Genomic DNA, 15,999 nt, shown 5'->3' with positions numbered 1-15,999 from the left:
CCACACTGCCAGCACTCTTTTCTTCACTTCTCTTGTTCACTGTCCGTAAGAGCAGTAACCCAGTAAGAGCAGCAAAGCAACCATCTATATAAGCTATGGGAGATAGATAGATTTAACTGTTAGGGTATATTTCTTCTGCAGTTACACGGATATAGTTCAGTCTTGTATATGGTTTTCTTGCAATGTCTCCATACTGCGATATCATTGTTATCTTCAGCAGCATAAAGTGGTAGCTTTATATTGTGAGCTGCTCACATCAGTGCAAGTGAGCAACAATTTCAAATTCTGACTTTAGCGCCTGGGGTTAGTATGGAAAAAGACGCTGGGACTCCACAGCTACGGATTCTAGATTTATTCACATCTATGGATATAAATAAAGCTAGCATTTTTGAAACTTTGCTATAAAATCGGATGGCAAAAATCCCTGCACCGAGTCTGCATTTTTATTCAGTTTCTTTTACGCAGACGCACCCACAGCTGCTCAAATGTGTCTCAGTGTGTGCTTAAAAGCATCACCATTCATACCCGCAACATTCACACTGATTCAAACTGTCAGTTCAAAAGTACTTTCAGTCTGCCGCTTCATCAAGCTGACACATTCAGTTCAGTACAAAACTAGCCAATACAGGCACTGCACAAAAGGTTGATAGTTCAGTAGCAGATTTTTGAGCGGGCTAGTTTGCACTCCAGTAACACTGAAAAAGAGGCCTCGGCCTTACTGAAATTGCAATGTTTCCAAGTGCACCTTGGGTCCAGTCCTGTCCTAAACTACCCCAAGTGCATGTGCCGAATGCCGAATAACAACCAGCACATCATTCACTTGTTCCTTCAGGATTTCACTTACAGGAAAAGGTTTAGAAAACGTCATGACTGACAATCTGTCCGGCTCTTACTGACTCAGACATTTTTCGGGTGCGGGGATGTTGTGATGTTATGTCGGTGTATTTTTTTTTTCTTTTTTGGCAGATCCCTCTCGCCTTCTTGCTGAGAGCGTGTGGGTGTTTGTGTGTCTGATGCTGAAACAGGTGGGGCCCTGTGATTGTTCCATTTGAAGAGATAGCTGCCTGTGGATTGAAGAAATGTAGGACAGCAGCCTTTTAAACTCAAGCTGACTTCTACCGCAGCCCTCTCCTCATCTCTACCACTCCCACCATTAAGCCAGCAGTTAGCTGAGTGCATTGTCATGAGAGTTGTGTGAGCAGAGAAGCTATGGATATGTGGATTGTGTTGTTATTTGAGACTTTACCTTTATGAATAGTACACTGTATATACAGAGCATCTCATGGTGGTTTAGTAGAACTGAGAAGCCCTTTGTTTTACCTTTTGTTTTTTGCTTAAGGAACTTTTATATATAAACATTTTTTTTTTTGGTTTTCCTCTTCGTTTAGTGTTTGGGAGGTGTGTAGCTGAACTTCTGTGCTGTTTTGGGCATTGCTCATAAATCTATTACTTTGAACTCTGATTCATACACATCTGGTTTGAGATTGGGACATGTACAGGGAGTCACAGAGCATTTTATATGAGTTATATGGTTTTCCCCAGGCCAGGCACGTAGCACTGTGATATTTGAGGTCTTTTTTTATATGGTTTTGAGAAGGAAGCAACACACCTTGAATAAGAATGAGCTGAGGGGAGTGAGGGGAGCTCCACTGCTAAAAGCTACTGATTAATTTAATTACAATAGCGAGACAGTTCTGTGGTATTAAAAAAAGAAACTGGCACTGCAGATCACTGGGTGCACAAACTGAACCCCATCTGCTATTAGTTTTGTGGAGGGGCAATTTTTCATTGTGGTTAAATTTGTAAGAGGACTTCCACTGCTTAGTTAGGCAATAAAATGCATCAAAAGAATACAACACAACAGGGAAACATGATGTCATTTATATTCCTTCAGTTGGAAAACCAGAAGAGTTGCCATTGCAGGCAGCATATGGTCAGGAGTGGGACAGACAGAGCTCAGCCTCAGCTGGTCAAACCTCCACTCTGCACCCTCTGGCTTCCTGTGATCACCTCGTGTTTAGCAGACACACTCATTTCATATCCAAAGAGACACTTCAGCAATATTTTCCAAACTGAAAACATCTCAAAAACCTCTGTGCAGACAGGATACATGCAAATGCACTGCTGGGAAAAATGCAACTTTTGGAAAACGTGACCAATATGACTTATTCTTAGTGATATGTAGAAGAATTGCTGTTTATGTAGTAAATCCAATAGAGGTTTTAGATTATATTAAATATAGACTGAATTAATATACAAAGAAACAAAACAAATGGGTTTGGGATTCCTTGCATCCCTTAGGTTGCAAGGAACACACATGTGCATTACCGCTGCAAACTGAGCAAAAATAAATACGGGTAAGAAATTAAATTAGCATTTCAGTCTCTAATGTAAAAGATTACAGTGCAGTTTTTATACATTTAAAATATTAACTTTTTTGTAGGCTTCTGACTGTAAGACTCTGTGTTGGACACATGAAGGCGCCATTTCCAAGCACATGGAGGCTCTCGTGATCAGATAGATGCAATAACTGATCGGAATAAATACAGATCTTGCATTTAAAATAAGCGACATGCCCTTGCCAGGATTCTCCACAACCCCGTGCTCATTTGGATCACACGAGCTGTTATTCAGCAAGAATGGCACACTGAAGCGGTTCCAGAAACAGCGGATATTTGTAGATTTTAAACAGATCATAATTAATCTGACAGTTTTTTGTTTGTTTGTTTGTTTTTTTTTGTTTAAGTTGAACGGAAGTTGGGTTCTTCTCAGTGCTCTCAAATCCACCAGACTCCGTTTTGCTGTCTGTAAGCTCTGCATTTCCATTACGCACAGGAGAGTGCTCACATGCCTTCTGGACGAGCTCTCCTGTCAGAATGGAGCGGCGCGCAGCAGGAGCCTCTGTGACTGACCACACCGAGCGCCGAGGTGAAACACGAGCTTTTCCAGTCTTTCTCACCTCCTTACTTTCCCCCGGGCGCACGTAAAGCGTGTCACTACTGTAAAGATCATGTCAGGACTCACGTCTTCTTAGCCTCCTACTCCACAGTTGGAGGTGTGTGGCTTCATGCGCCAAGAAGTTAAAGACTCCCTCCCCTAAAGTCCTTCTGCGTTTTTGGTTTGCACTTTTTTTTAATCATTATTTTTAGCTGAACATTAGTAAGCCCACCATGGCAGCTGCATCCTGAGGACTGAGATGGATTTAGAGGAGAAGGATGTGAACGTTTCGAGCTGTTTGCGGAATGAGAGCGACTGCGGGCTGAGCGCTACCTCGGCTGGAGTGTCCACTGCGCTGGCCAGCGTGCTGATCTTCACCATCGTGGTAGACATCCTGGGCAATGTGCTCGTCATCCTGTCCGTGTACAGGAACAAAAAGCTAAGGAATGCAGGTGAGACACGCAGACTTTGTTTATTGTGCAGAAACTGATACTTTTGGGGGGGGGGGGACCAACAGGGCGGCAAAAGTTATTCTTCATTTTGATCATAACTACTCCAAAACAATTCATTTGAATTTTTTTAGCAGCTGGATTTAGAAAAAACTTCAATCTCAGTGAGCCACGGTATGAAATTCAGTCTTCTGGCCTCGCTTCATTCATAACTAAAATTATGTAATGTGCGTGCAGCCCGTTTGACAAGCAGACTGCTATCTGAAGTGGACCTCCAGTCTCACTGTAATAGAGTTTCCACAGCCTTGCATGCCTGCTTTCATATCTTCTCATAAATAATGACACACACACTCCCCCATTTGGCTTTAACCTTGCTGGTTTCTCCATCCCTGATAAATCATATCCCTCCTTATATCAGGTGTTATGAGCAATCCAAGGTGATAGACACTGCTGTGCAGCTTCTGCGTCCCTTTGTATGCGTTTTATGCCACACACAACCCCATCCTTTGTGAGCTACATTTGAAATACTCAGAAAGCAGAGTGAAGGTCCATTTATCATGGACAGCTCCATGTCCCTTTTCCTCCTCGGCAGTGGTAGCATTATCTTTCAGTTGCCCCTTTTATCTTGTAGCCTGCGTTTTCTAATGGCCACTGAGAAGCCACTGTCATTCCTAGTGACTGGCACTGTTTGTCTCCTAATATCTGTGTTCACGAACCAAGGGACTATAAAAAAAATATTAGTTGCATTTTGTGTTTTGTGCATCAGTATTTTTCAAGGTGCCTTTTCATCTATGCACCAGGGAGCAGTACTGTTTCTGTTTGGGGTTTCATTTTCTCATTATTAATCAACATACTGAAGTCAGATCATGAAACTTTTCATATGAAAATCTTAGAAAAGCTGCACAGATATTCTCATGACTTAGTCCTATTCCTTCTTGGATGACAAATAATAGTCTCTTGTTAGTAAATGTTGGCAGTCATAACTGCACTGCGTTTTTTTTTCTGTGTCTCCCTATAAATAAAACTGGAAAAAGCTGTATCACAGGACAGCCTTAGCATTAAAGTTACTGAAGCCCTACAGGGTTTAATGCATAATAAGTAGCTGTGCAACAGATGCATGGATATGTTCTTCTCCACTGAAAAGAAACACAGAAGCGCATTTTACTTTAATTGACCAAATCCCATGATTTCCTTACTAAAAATAAAAGCGCGGAACAGAACATTGAGATGTGTTTTTCGGAGATGTCTTGCAGAGGCTGACAACATATCTGAGAGCCACAAGAAAAGGTGCATTTGATACTGTGCTGCTTTGAACTCAAAGGTCTGGCAGAGGAAGCAGTGTGCACCCTGGCAATTATACCCAGCAGCTCCGCGGTTGAAAGTAGAGTCAAGAACGCCTTCTGCTCCAGCAAAAACACTAAACTTAGTGATCAGTGATCACAACTAATGCTAATGAGAACATGCTAATGAGGCAGCGGGATTAGGTCAGCAAGTGTTGGGCATAATGAGCCTTTAATTACAATTTCAAATACATTACATAACACACCCATTTTGCTCCTGTGTGCATCAGCCGAAAGGCATTTGGCAAGAAGTTAAGGATCCCAGAGAATAATTTGATTATCTAGTTGGTAAAAAATGACGCAGTCCACTGGTCTCAAACAACAGGCCAGGAGTAAATGGCCTATTCAAGAGTCTACCTTGGGCTGGTGGACCGTGCACAGTCCACTGATTGCAGACCTCATGTCACTGTTCTCCTGCTCTAATTGGGCTTGCTGACATATCCAGTCACACGCGAGTCCTCCCCAGAGTTGTGGTGTTCCATTTGTTAGCATGGATGAATAGAAACCTGAAACTCCAGTGGAAGCTTAGAGACTACCGTGCTATCGCTTTGCTTTTCTTTTTTTTTTTTTTTTCCAAGTGTGTCCTTAAGTGACTGAAATTGTTGCTGCCGTTAGCCTATCAACAATCTCCTCTCTGTTCTTAACAAGCTATTTATAGGTTTGACTCACTTTGTATGAATGTTTAATTGTACAGTTTCCAAAAGGAAAGCATGGACACAGCTAAAGAACAGCTGTAGAAGATCCGCTGGCTATAAAAATCGGTTTATTTTATACATGGCTTTTTTAGTGCAGGGCCGGTATGCACAGTATAATGCAACATCACTCTTTGGGCCTACAAGAAGTATAATATATAAAACACACGCTCAGATATAGATGTGTCAGGCGGACTGCCGAAAACATCCCATCTCATCTCTCCATTACACATTATTCAGACAGCTGGTTTGCTTCCTCACACAGCAGCAGCAGGACCTTTCCGCTCTGCTTCACTTCAACACACTCGCTTTGCACGCTCCCTCAATATATCCCTTCACTCGCCACCATTTAATCCCCCACGCACCTCCCCCCTAAAACAAACAAACAAACAAACAAACAAACAAACAAACAAACAAACAAACAAACAAACAAACAAACAAACAAGCAAGCAAGCAAACAAACAAACAAACAAACAAACATGCACAAGAAAACATTTGGTAGTTGCTGGTTCGTATTCCAAGTGACATTGCCCCAGTATCTTGATACATCTGGGGAGAACTGGTACCTTATGTTCCAGTTGTATCAGGTTTGCAGGGTCTTTCATGTGTGCAAATGTAACAGGATGCATCCGCAGAATCCTCAAAGTGTAGAGCATGGGCACTATAGGACTGCCAATGGGGGTGTTAACACTACGCTTTCCCACTGGGGTTAACCATACTAAAAATACACTCACAAAATGCAGTCGGGAGAGAGAAAGAGTGCAGTGCAGAGAGAGAGAGAGACTGAGAGAGAGAAGGAGAGACAGAAAAAGGAAAGGATGAAATGGAGGCAGGGAAAAAAATGGGGAAAGGAAAGAGAATTCCAAAGATCCCATGTGTGCATAGGCATGTATAGTCTGCCCCCCTGCTGTGTCGGGAGCTCTGGGTCGTGAGGTGTGTAAGAGTTGAAGATGGACTTGAATTTTGTTAAATCATGCATTGCATCCCCTCAGTCATTCCACAGTCATGAATAAAACCTAAAAAACTGCAGCGTCCACAGGGTGAGGTGCATGGAGGTCGGGGTGAGTTAATTGAGTCAGTGGACTTGAGTGAGTCAAACCAGAAGCCGATTTAAATTGACAGCACAGATCCATGGGGAATATCACTTAGCACGCGCCATTAAATGTCTTTTTTTTTCCCACCCCTGGAAAAAAATAAAATAATAAATTGTAGATGACATTAGGTTTTCCAGTGTAGTCACAGGGTGTTGTTAGATTCTTATTATCTAACTAAGCCACACCTGGAAATGTAGTCTCATATTCACAACTCATCCACCCCAGACAGGAGGAGGCTCCTCTATAAAATTACCATATTTCACCCTCCTACCTTTCAGGTATTGAGTTTAATAAGTGAAATCCTGTTGCACCAGACAATATTTGTGTACTGATGATCCTTTCTTCTTCTTCTTCTTCTTTTTTTGTTTTAAACTCCAGGCAGTTGCATTTTCCTATCTCAGACATATGGGGTATGATTGCTAGATGGGCTTTGATGATGACAATGATGGTTTTGACCAGGCTCATAGCAGGCTGCATCACCAAAAGGCAGCTCATGTCAGTTTAATGTTAAGCTTCAGAGAGCGAGAGAGAGAGAAAAAAACTCCCTGGCCCCATGAACACGAGGTCATGAAGTCGCCACTACTAATTCATCAGTGCTTATGCCCTTGCCAAAAGGTTATTCTTACTTATTTATAACACGACTTACTAAGTCGAATGCAATCATATGTGGGATGTGCACTTGTAGTAATAAGCACTGTGCTGGTGACAGCTGGATTCAGGGAAAAGTGTATAAATACAGCCGGATGAATTAAAGCCTAGTAAGTCAAGTCTCCAGTCTGAGCAGTGAGAGTGATGGGATACAGACGGTGGGTTTGACGGAACACGCACCCTGGAGATTCACGTGTGCAGCAGCCATGGAAGCAGTAAGATTGAAAACCGACTCGGCCGGCAGCCTTTTGTTTTGTCTTGTGGTTTGTTTATCTCAGTCGCGTGCATCTTCATAATATAACGGTGTATTGCTCCAGCTTAACTCCCTTTTTTTTATTTCCCACATTGTTTTACTACTCCGAGTCACTCGGTTGGAATGAAGCGGGGACAAATATCTTTCGCTCACACTGCGCTCTGCGGTGCGCTGTTTCAATTTATGTTTCATTCACCAGAAAATATGACAAGAGTCACACTGGGGAAATTCACTGGGTGGTCACTCAGCTCTCAGGAGACAAGAGTCAGTTAATCTGATGCAACATTTCGCTTGGTTGACAGTTTTGTGCGAGTACTCTTCAAAGTCGGATCACTACTGAGCGAGTGGTGTCAGACAAGTTAAAGGCTGCGTGTCAGCTGTCCCTCATGGCCTGCAACCAATCAGCATTCAAGTTAAGCTCTATTCAACACTTGATAATTATAGCTCCCAAAGATGTCTGCTCCATTCTTGTATCCGTGTGAGAATATCTCTGTTTGATACAGCAGTCATTTGAGTGCTTTGGGTTTGTTTGTGGTGAGCATCATCGCCGGCCAAGTCGGTTAATTAAACGGAGAGAGGTAATGGTTCATCCAGTGTTTGAATAATGGATGCCAACAAAACAAAGACAGTCATCTGGCCACTTCACAGCAATCCTCTCAGTGGTGTTTTAGCACTTACCTCATCCTCCCGACGATAAGCGAGTGAGAGGGTTCAGCCAGAGTGAGCTCGGCTGGAGCATGCCCCGTCCAGCCAGCGCACACAGTAAACACGGAGCCGTGTGATGTCAGCGAGGAATCAAACCTCTGCACAATGACAAATGCACACAGCGAGCACTGGGAGCATCGCAAATGCAGTCTGACAGATTTGCCCACTGAGCTGACTCAAGGATGGAGAACAAATGCTTTTATTTTTATCCCAGCAGGTTTGAGCGATGGCTGGTGCTGTTTTAGGGACTTGGAAATTGACTGTCTCTAAAAACCCAGGTCGGTGGTAAATTGTGAAATCAACAATCTGATTTTCGTCACGAAACTTATAATGGTTTGCTATCTGCTATCTTCTTCATCAGTACACCATGTGAATAAAGTTCATGGAGTGAAATAAAATTAGACTGGTTGCTAAACAACGTAATGTAGCCGTGTTGGGGTGCAGAGATTAGAACAGGCTTTGAATGCGGATTGATGGCCACATGTGTTTCAAATCCATTTCCATCTTATCTGCCAATCAGCGCTGTTGTTTCAGCTGTTGTCTGAGGGAGGGAGAGCCTTGTTCCTTCACAATTCACAAAACCTTCAGAAGTTGGCGGTTATGCCACGTCAATGTCTGATATTTATCATTATATGTAATTTATTTTTTAATCAGGGATGTAATGCAAGAGCAGCCAACTGCTTGGTTATCATGACAAGCATTATGTAACTTAAGCTTCAACTTGTCACCGAGCATTTATCATACACTAAAGTACTTAATCTCTAAAAAAGATGAGTAAACTGTGACTATTGGCTGTAAAAACTGTTTATGCTGTCGTAACTTTACATGGATTATATTGTGCAACGTTTACTCAAAACTTTTCGGACATTAATGCTTATTTTCCAAGACCAACACAATTGCGTTATGGGGCCATTGTATGTCCTTGTTATCTATCTTCTTATCTGACATTACAAGTTGATTTATTGTTTTATTCTTCCCCGCCCAGAACAGCTGCACTGTAACAATATCACATGTCATTTTCTATAACTCATGTCATCTGAGGAGATCCAGCGTCACACCAGAATCAGCACTGACCTCGGGAGAATAGGGACATGTTTGAATGTAATCGGACCCTCAAACCACCCATGTCCTTGTTGATATGCACTTAAACTGTAGTGTTCTAAGTATCTGACTGCCTTTTCCCAGGAGCAAGGAAGCATTACAGTGAGAACAGGCCGATTGAAACACATTATTGGGATGGACCTGCCCATGGGGAGATAATGTTTTGCTCACACGCAGCTAAATTAATTAAATCTGGGCTTAATCAAAGTACTGGACAAACTAGACTGCGCTGATGTCAGTTTTAGTTTGTCGCTACAAGGGACATGACTATCTAGACGATATATCATGGTAAACCATCCAATATTTGTTAAAATAAAAACTATATATACTCACTATTAGGTACACCTTGTTAGTACAGGGTTAGACGCCCTTTATCTTAATTCATTGTGGCACAGCTTCAACAAGGTACTGGAAGCATTGCTGGTTCATATTGACATGATAGGATCACCAGCTGCCAGTTGCCAGCTGCACAGCCATGATGGGAATCACCTGTTCCACAACTTCCCAGAGATGCTTTGTTGGACTGAAATCTAGAGACCAGCTGAGATGATCTGAGCTTTGTGGCATGGCACAGTCAGCAACAATGCTCAAGCAGGCGGTAGTGCTTAAATGATGTTCATTTGGTACGAAAGGGTACTAAGTGTGCCAAGAAACTATCCTCCTGACCCTTATACCACTACCAGCCTGAACCACTGATACGAGGCTGGACAGATCCGTGCTTTCATGTTGTTTAGGCCAAATTCTAACCCTACCAGCTAAATGTCGCAGCAGAAATTGAGGGTCAGCCGACCAAGTGACATTTTTCCAATCTTCTGCTGTCCAATTCTGGCGAGCCAAACTGTAACATCTGTTTGCTGTTCTTAACTGAAAGCAGTGGCGCCCAGTGTGGTCTTCTGCTGTCGTAGCCCATGTGCTTCAAAGTTAGATGTGTTCTGCAGAGATGTCCTTCTACATACCTTTGTTGTAAGTGGTATTATAAGCTTAAAGCCATTCTCCTTTGACCTCTGCCATCAACATCACTGGATTTTTTTCTTTCTCAGGCCATTCCGTAAGCCCTAGACACCTTTGTGTGGGAAAATCCCAGTAGATCAGCAGTTTCTGAAACACTCAGACAAGCCCGTCTGATATCAACAACTATGCCATGTTCAAAGTCACTTAAATCACCTTTGTTTCCCATTCTAATGCATGAACTTCAGCAAGTTGTCTTGACCATGTCTACAAATCATGCAGCTGCTGCAATGTGATTGACTGATTGGATATTTTAGGTTTCTGCGTGTTCGTTTATCGAACAGGAATGAGACAAAACAACGGAATAAGGAGTCCAATTATTAAATTTAATTAGTCATTTTCATACAGTTTTACAGATTAATCTGGGTCAGAACCGCATGCCATGCCAGTGTGTTACTGGATGTGACATGAAGAACTCACACACTCTTTTTCAGCTCACAGTTTCATATAGTCAAAGCTTATCTATCTTGGTTACATCATTATACAAAACAAAATGTGGAAAACAGAGAATTTCAACAGCTGCTTCCTCGGATGACCTCGGAGTCTCCATTTCTATCATTGTGTAGTCTCCATGAGTGGCTGACCGTTGCCCAGTGAGAATACCAAGTTCCCAATGACACCAAACATTATGTACTTGTGTATTTTTAATCAGTTGTGTTTATATTCCAGTCTAAGACAAAGTTTCTCAGGCAAATAAATGTACATATGGTAAGTGCAAACATATACCATGAACTTCATAAAAACTAATTTCCTTCACCCTTTAGCATTATCTTCCAATGCGTCTGGTTACCTCTCTAGCTAAGTTTTTTTGACATGGGGAATACACAAAAACCAGAAGACAGTAGTTCAAGTCCTGTGTCTCTGCTTTTTATACACTTTTATTTGACTTTGGTTTTTGATTTTAGCTTTTCTATCACCATTTGTTTAGGTAAAATACTCAAACTGCATGGTTAGATTTAAGAGAAATATCATGGTTTTTCAATCAAGTGCATCATTTATCAAGGAAAAGTCACAGTAAAGCCTCCACTGTCCCAATTTAAGGAATAACCCAGAGATGGGAGTTGAAGATGGGGGCACTGCATGTTTTAATTGCACTTTTAGTCACATTTTGTCAGTTTTCATCATCTCTTCTTTTTCTTCAGGCAACATCTTTGTGGTGAGTTTGTCTGTGGCAGACCTGGTGGTGGCGCTGTACCCATACCCTCTGGTCCTGACAGCCATCTTCCACAATGACTGGACTATGGGTGACCTGCACTGCCAGGCCAGTGGCTTCATCATGGGCATCAGTGTCATCGGCTCCATTTTTAACATCACGGCTATCGCCATCAATCGCTACTGTTACATTTGCCACAGTCTCCACTACGATCGTCTGTACAGCCTGAGGAATACACTCTGTTACCTAGGTCTTACTTGGCTACTCACCGCCATTGCCACTATTCCCAACTTCTTTGTCGGCTCACTGCAGTACGACCCTCGCATCTACTCCTGCACCTTTGCCCAGACTGTTAGCTCGTACTATACTATCTCAGTGGTGATTATTCACTTTCTGATCCCTTTGCTGGTTGTGTCCTACTGCTACATGAGGATATGGGTTCTCGTGATTCAAGTGAAACATCGAGTTAAACCGGAGCAAAGGACCAAACTGAAACCCAGTGATGTGAGGAACTTCCTGACTATGTTTATGGTATTTGTCTTGTTTGCCGTGTGCTGGGCTCCACTGAACCTTATAGGCCTGGCTGTAGCTATAAATCCTCCGAAAGTTGCACCCAACATACCCGAGTGGCTCTTTGTCACAAGCTACTTTATGGCGTACTTCAACAGCTGCCTCAATGCCATCATATATGGACTACTTAACCAAAACTTCCGTAAAGAGTACAAGACGATTCTCCTCGCTCTTTGCGTGCCACGTTTGCTCCTCATGGAAACCTCAAGATGTGCCACAGAGGGACTGAAGAGCAAGCCTTCACCGGTTGTAACAAACAATAATGTGGCAGAGGTCGATGTATGAACTTTTACCGGGGAAGTGGATGTGTGCTATGATTCACTGAGTGCCTTTTCAGGATCTGTATCTTTTTCATGTTGTAAAGATACATTTGTGTTTGGAGACAGCACCGCTGCCATCATATTCCTTTCAGCCTGTTGGACACTCTGCACTCCTGTTGAGAACAAACACTGATTGTATGATTAGCATTTTGTGTTCAACTGTGGCTTTCCCGACATATTAACAAACTGGGGGAAAAAAGTATAGAAAGGGCAAATTACCAAAAACATTCAGATTGTAGATGGTGGTCAGCTGTGAAAATTACTTTCTTAAAATCTTTCATGCACACTTAAGGTTCTTTGGTTGGGGGACCTGCTTTTTAAGCCACATCCTAACATGTGCAAATCACGTGTACGAGAATGACTCACTGCCTATTTGCACAGAACAATTATGAGCACTTCAGCACCATGGTGATAATGAAATAAATGTATTTTCTATCACCTCTGTGTCTTTGGGCTCTTAAATACAGCAATAATGATGGAAAAGCCTTAAGGTTTGTTTCCTTCAGTCGAGTCCTTAATCTAATTTTAGGTTTAAACAGAAGCCCTTTTATGGATCAATTACCAAAGACTTAATGCTCTTATTTGGATGCTAGTGACTCAGAGTATTAAAACTGGGGCAGGTGCCAATTCGGAAACACATTTCAGCTTCAGTCTAACTCAAATCTCAGAGTTTTTCCCTCAGCGTGAGTGAACAGCTCTGCCTCAGTTTCTCTGTGAATGTCAGCTTATTAATTCACCATGATGCTGTTTCACCCTTGGGTTCATCTTCTGAGCGATGATGCAGCGGGAAAATTGTGGAAGCTTTTCTTCCAGTTAGAACTGAGGAAAAGGAAAAGACAAATTTCACAATGGTTTTGTGTGTCAGTACAACAAAGCATGCCTTGTTGTCTGAAAAATTCTCTCACAGCTTTTCGTCAGATCTCTTGTGTTTTTAGCTATTTCAACTGTTGCATTCAAATGTCTATCTGACTAAGAAGTTCAAAGCCCCGGGCATTGCCTTTTAGACCCTAAATGATTTAAGGATAGGGGAGATTGTGCAATGAGGAAGAACAGATGATAAACAAAGCTCACTTTCTTCTTTATAAAATGCCTAAGGGACTTGATAAGCATCAGGAAAGAAGAGATGTAGTTCCGTGATAGTGCAAGGGTGCCTGAGCACATGTCACCCTAGCCAAGATGAGCTCTGACAACCTCCCAGCATAACTTCCACCCAGCAAACAAACCCTGAGCAGTTCACCTCACAGGGAGGCTCCAAGATGTCAACGTGACACATTTTTGATATGATGCACTGTTACTGGAATATTAAAAAGATTGCACATTCTCAATGTCTACTTCAGGATTTGTAAACATCCACATTTACCTACAGATCCACTGTCCAGCTTTTGTATTCTGCTGTGCTTTGAGGCAGCTAAGCTTGAATGGCTTGCCTGATGTCTGACTAAATTAAACCATCAGTGGATGATTACAGATGCAGAAGTACGAATCTGAATTCATGAGGGATGTTGGCTCAGCACTCAAGCCGTCTTACAGAGCCAGGCGACGTCAACTTGCACAGCAGCAAAACGACACAAAACTGTTCAATTCTGCTGCTAACAAATCAGTGTCTGTGATGTGGAAGAAAGAAGCAACCCACATGCCAGTGCAAAGTCAGCCACAGATGAGTGGCTAAAGGGGCTTGAGGGAAAATGACAGCATTCACTACCGCACCAAAGAGTCACAGACGGATGGCTTGGTCACCCTTCTTCCTTTTCCTTTCACCTTCTACTCTTCATTCTCTCCTTTTCCTGCTCTCTCGCTCTTTTTTTTTTTTAACCTAAGCTGTTTATTTTCTCTTCTTGTCTCCTAAGGCATCTTACAGTCTCACTTTTTTTTTTAAACACAAGGTTAAAAAAAGAAGGCTTCTAAAAGAAGAAAGGTTGATGACTACATCACACTGATTAGCCAATTATACCTCATTTCACTGTTCAACCGGAATGCAAATACCAAAGATTTTTTATTCTCAAATGTATTTACAGATTTTGCTCACTGGCACATAAACAAAATAGATCACCAGGTAATCTCTGTCCATCAAAATTACACACAGTTACAGTAGTGTGCAAAAGTCTTGTGTGACCCTTCATTTCTCTACATTTTGCAAGCAAAATGGGAAATACTCACATGGAAATATAGTATATAAAGCAAAAACAGAGTTTATACAATTCTGACAAGCTTGAAAATCAATATTTGGTATGATCAACTTTCTTCTTCAACACAGCCTGAACTCTCTGAGGCAAGCTTTCTTCTCATTTCTTTTAAATAGTCTTTAAGAATAGTTATCCAGGCTTTTTGGAGGATATTCAAATCTGTTCTTTGAATGTTGGCTGCCTCTTGTTCTGTTCTCTCTTAAGATGATCCCACACTGCTTCAATAATGATTTGGGCTCTGGGGAGGCCAATCTATTTCTTGTGTAATCTGGCATACGTCAGCCTTTTCTCCCTGTTTCCCTTCCTTAAAAATAGCTTCTTAACAAACATCCTTCCAGTGAGACCGTTTCTAATGAGGTTTCAGCAAACAATAGATGGCTCAACTTAAGGGACGCATGCATCTCTCAGGTCTCTCAGGTGCCAGGTACAGATTTCTTAAGGACATCACTTCCAGATACTGCTCATCTGCTGTAAGCCTGCCACGTCTTCTTTTGGCCTCCACTCAGAGTTTCCTCAAATCTTTAGCATGCACTGCACACTATACTGAGATATGCCAAGTTTTCAGCTAATAGCACTTTGGTCACCTTGTTGGTGCAAAAAATACTATTTTATGCCTTTATGCCTGTGTAATCTTTGGCACTTTTCTTAGAGTCAACAAAAAATGGACCAAATTGTGTACTTTAGTAGCAGGCTGCTTTAGCTTTAGCCAAAATAATGATTGACATCCCTCTGGACCTCCGGTTAAGAGCTCCATGAACAGCTGCTAAATGCAAGGTCACCACTTGGAATCATCTCCAGATCTTTTATCTGCTTAATTTGTTATGAACTAATAAGATAACAGGCATTACCTGGACAACTGACTGACAACTGCTTGTCAGTCAGTTGTCCAATTACAGTTGTAATTTTTGACCGTTTAGTCAAATCTATTGTTAAACCCCTTGAACCAAAGCTGAAAGTTTGCCCTCCAATCACACATTTACCTCATTTTATGCATATATCTATAACTATGCTAAGCTTTTCCTGCCTCACCGCCCACTGTCCCTCCACAGCCCCACTCACTCACAGGTTCTCTTGCTACATGACGCCAGTCCACAGTGCTGAGCAGTGTGTTTTATCAAGCAAGAGAGGAAAGTGTTTAAACTGTAATACAGAAGGTCTCGACCACAGAGAGTGCTGTTTCAACCGGTCAGAGGAGAGAAAAAGCCAGCGCACAAATCAAAAGCATGAACATACATTAACTCTCTTTAGGGAAGTTTTTATTACACTTACAGTAACGTGACTAGTTGTTGTCAAGTCAAGTTATTGTCATTTCAACTGTCTCTTATCTTCTCCACCCCCTGTGTCTACTCTGCTTTGTGTGCACCTGTTTTGGTGTGGAGCAGAGGAGGAGCACAGAAGACACTGGGTACATCCATCTGATGTAAAATGCTTACTGACACTGTGGACCCTCATGTTTGCATACTGATTGGCTCTTATCAGTCTAAAAAAAATTAACCAAAACATTTAAGCTATAGATTCACATATCTTTTGTGATATTGTCCTTCTT

General features: G+C 42.0%; 1 protein-coding gene across 1 annotated transcript; it reads left to right on the top strand.

Moving 5' to 3' along the window:
• The first annotated feature begins 3,076 nt into the window (after positions 1-3,076).
• Positions 3,077-12,400, top strand: mtnr1c (melatonin receptor 1C). Its single transcript, XM_030739399.1, has 2 exons — positions 3,077-3,389; positions 11,370-12,400. The coding sequence occupies exons 1-2, from the start codon at positions 3,197-3,199 to the stop codon at positions 12,233-12,235; spliced, it is 1,059 nt and encodes a 352-aa protein (XP_030595259.1). The 5' UTR covers positions 3,077-3,196; the 3' UTR covers positions 12,236-12,400.
• The last annotated feature ends 3,599 nt before the right edge of the window (positions 12,401-15,999 follow it).

The sequence above is a fragment of the Archocentrus centrarchus genome, chromosome 10 (genome assembly GCF_007364275.1).
Source record: "Archocentrus centrarchus isolate MPI-CPG fArcCen1 chromosome 10, fArcCen1, whole genome shotgun sequence".
Lineage (NCBI taxonomy): Eukaryota > Metazoa > Chordata > Actinopteri > Cichliformes > Cichlidae > Archocentrus > Archocentrus centrarchus.
The sequence above is the reverse complement of the archived record's forward strand: the minus strand, read 5'-3'. Positions and strand labels throughout refer to the sequence as shown.

Bases quoted from the DNA above. Each gene is read 5' to 3' on its own strand.
- mtnr1c (XM_030739399.1), top strand. From the start codon at position 3,197: ATGGATTTAGAGGAGAAGGATGTGAACGTTTCGAGCTGTTTGCGGAAT. The intron at 3,390-11,369 runs GTGAGACACGCA...CTTTTTCTTCAG, and splicing joins CAAAAAGCTAAGGAATGCAG to GCAACATCTTTGTGGTGAGT.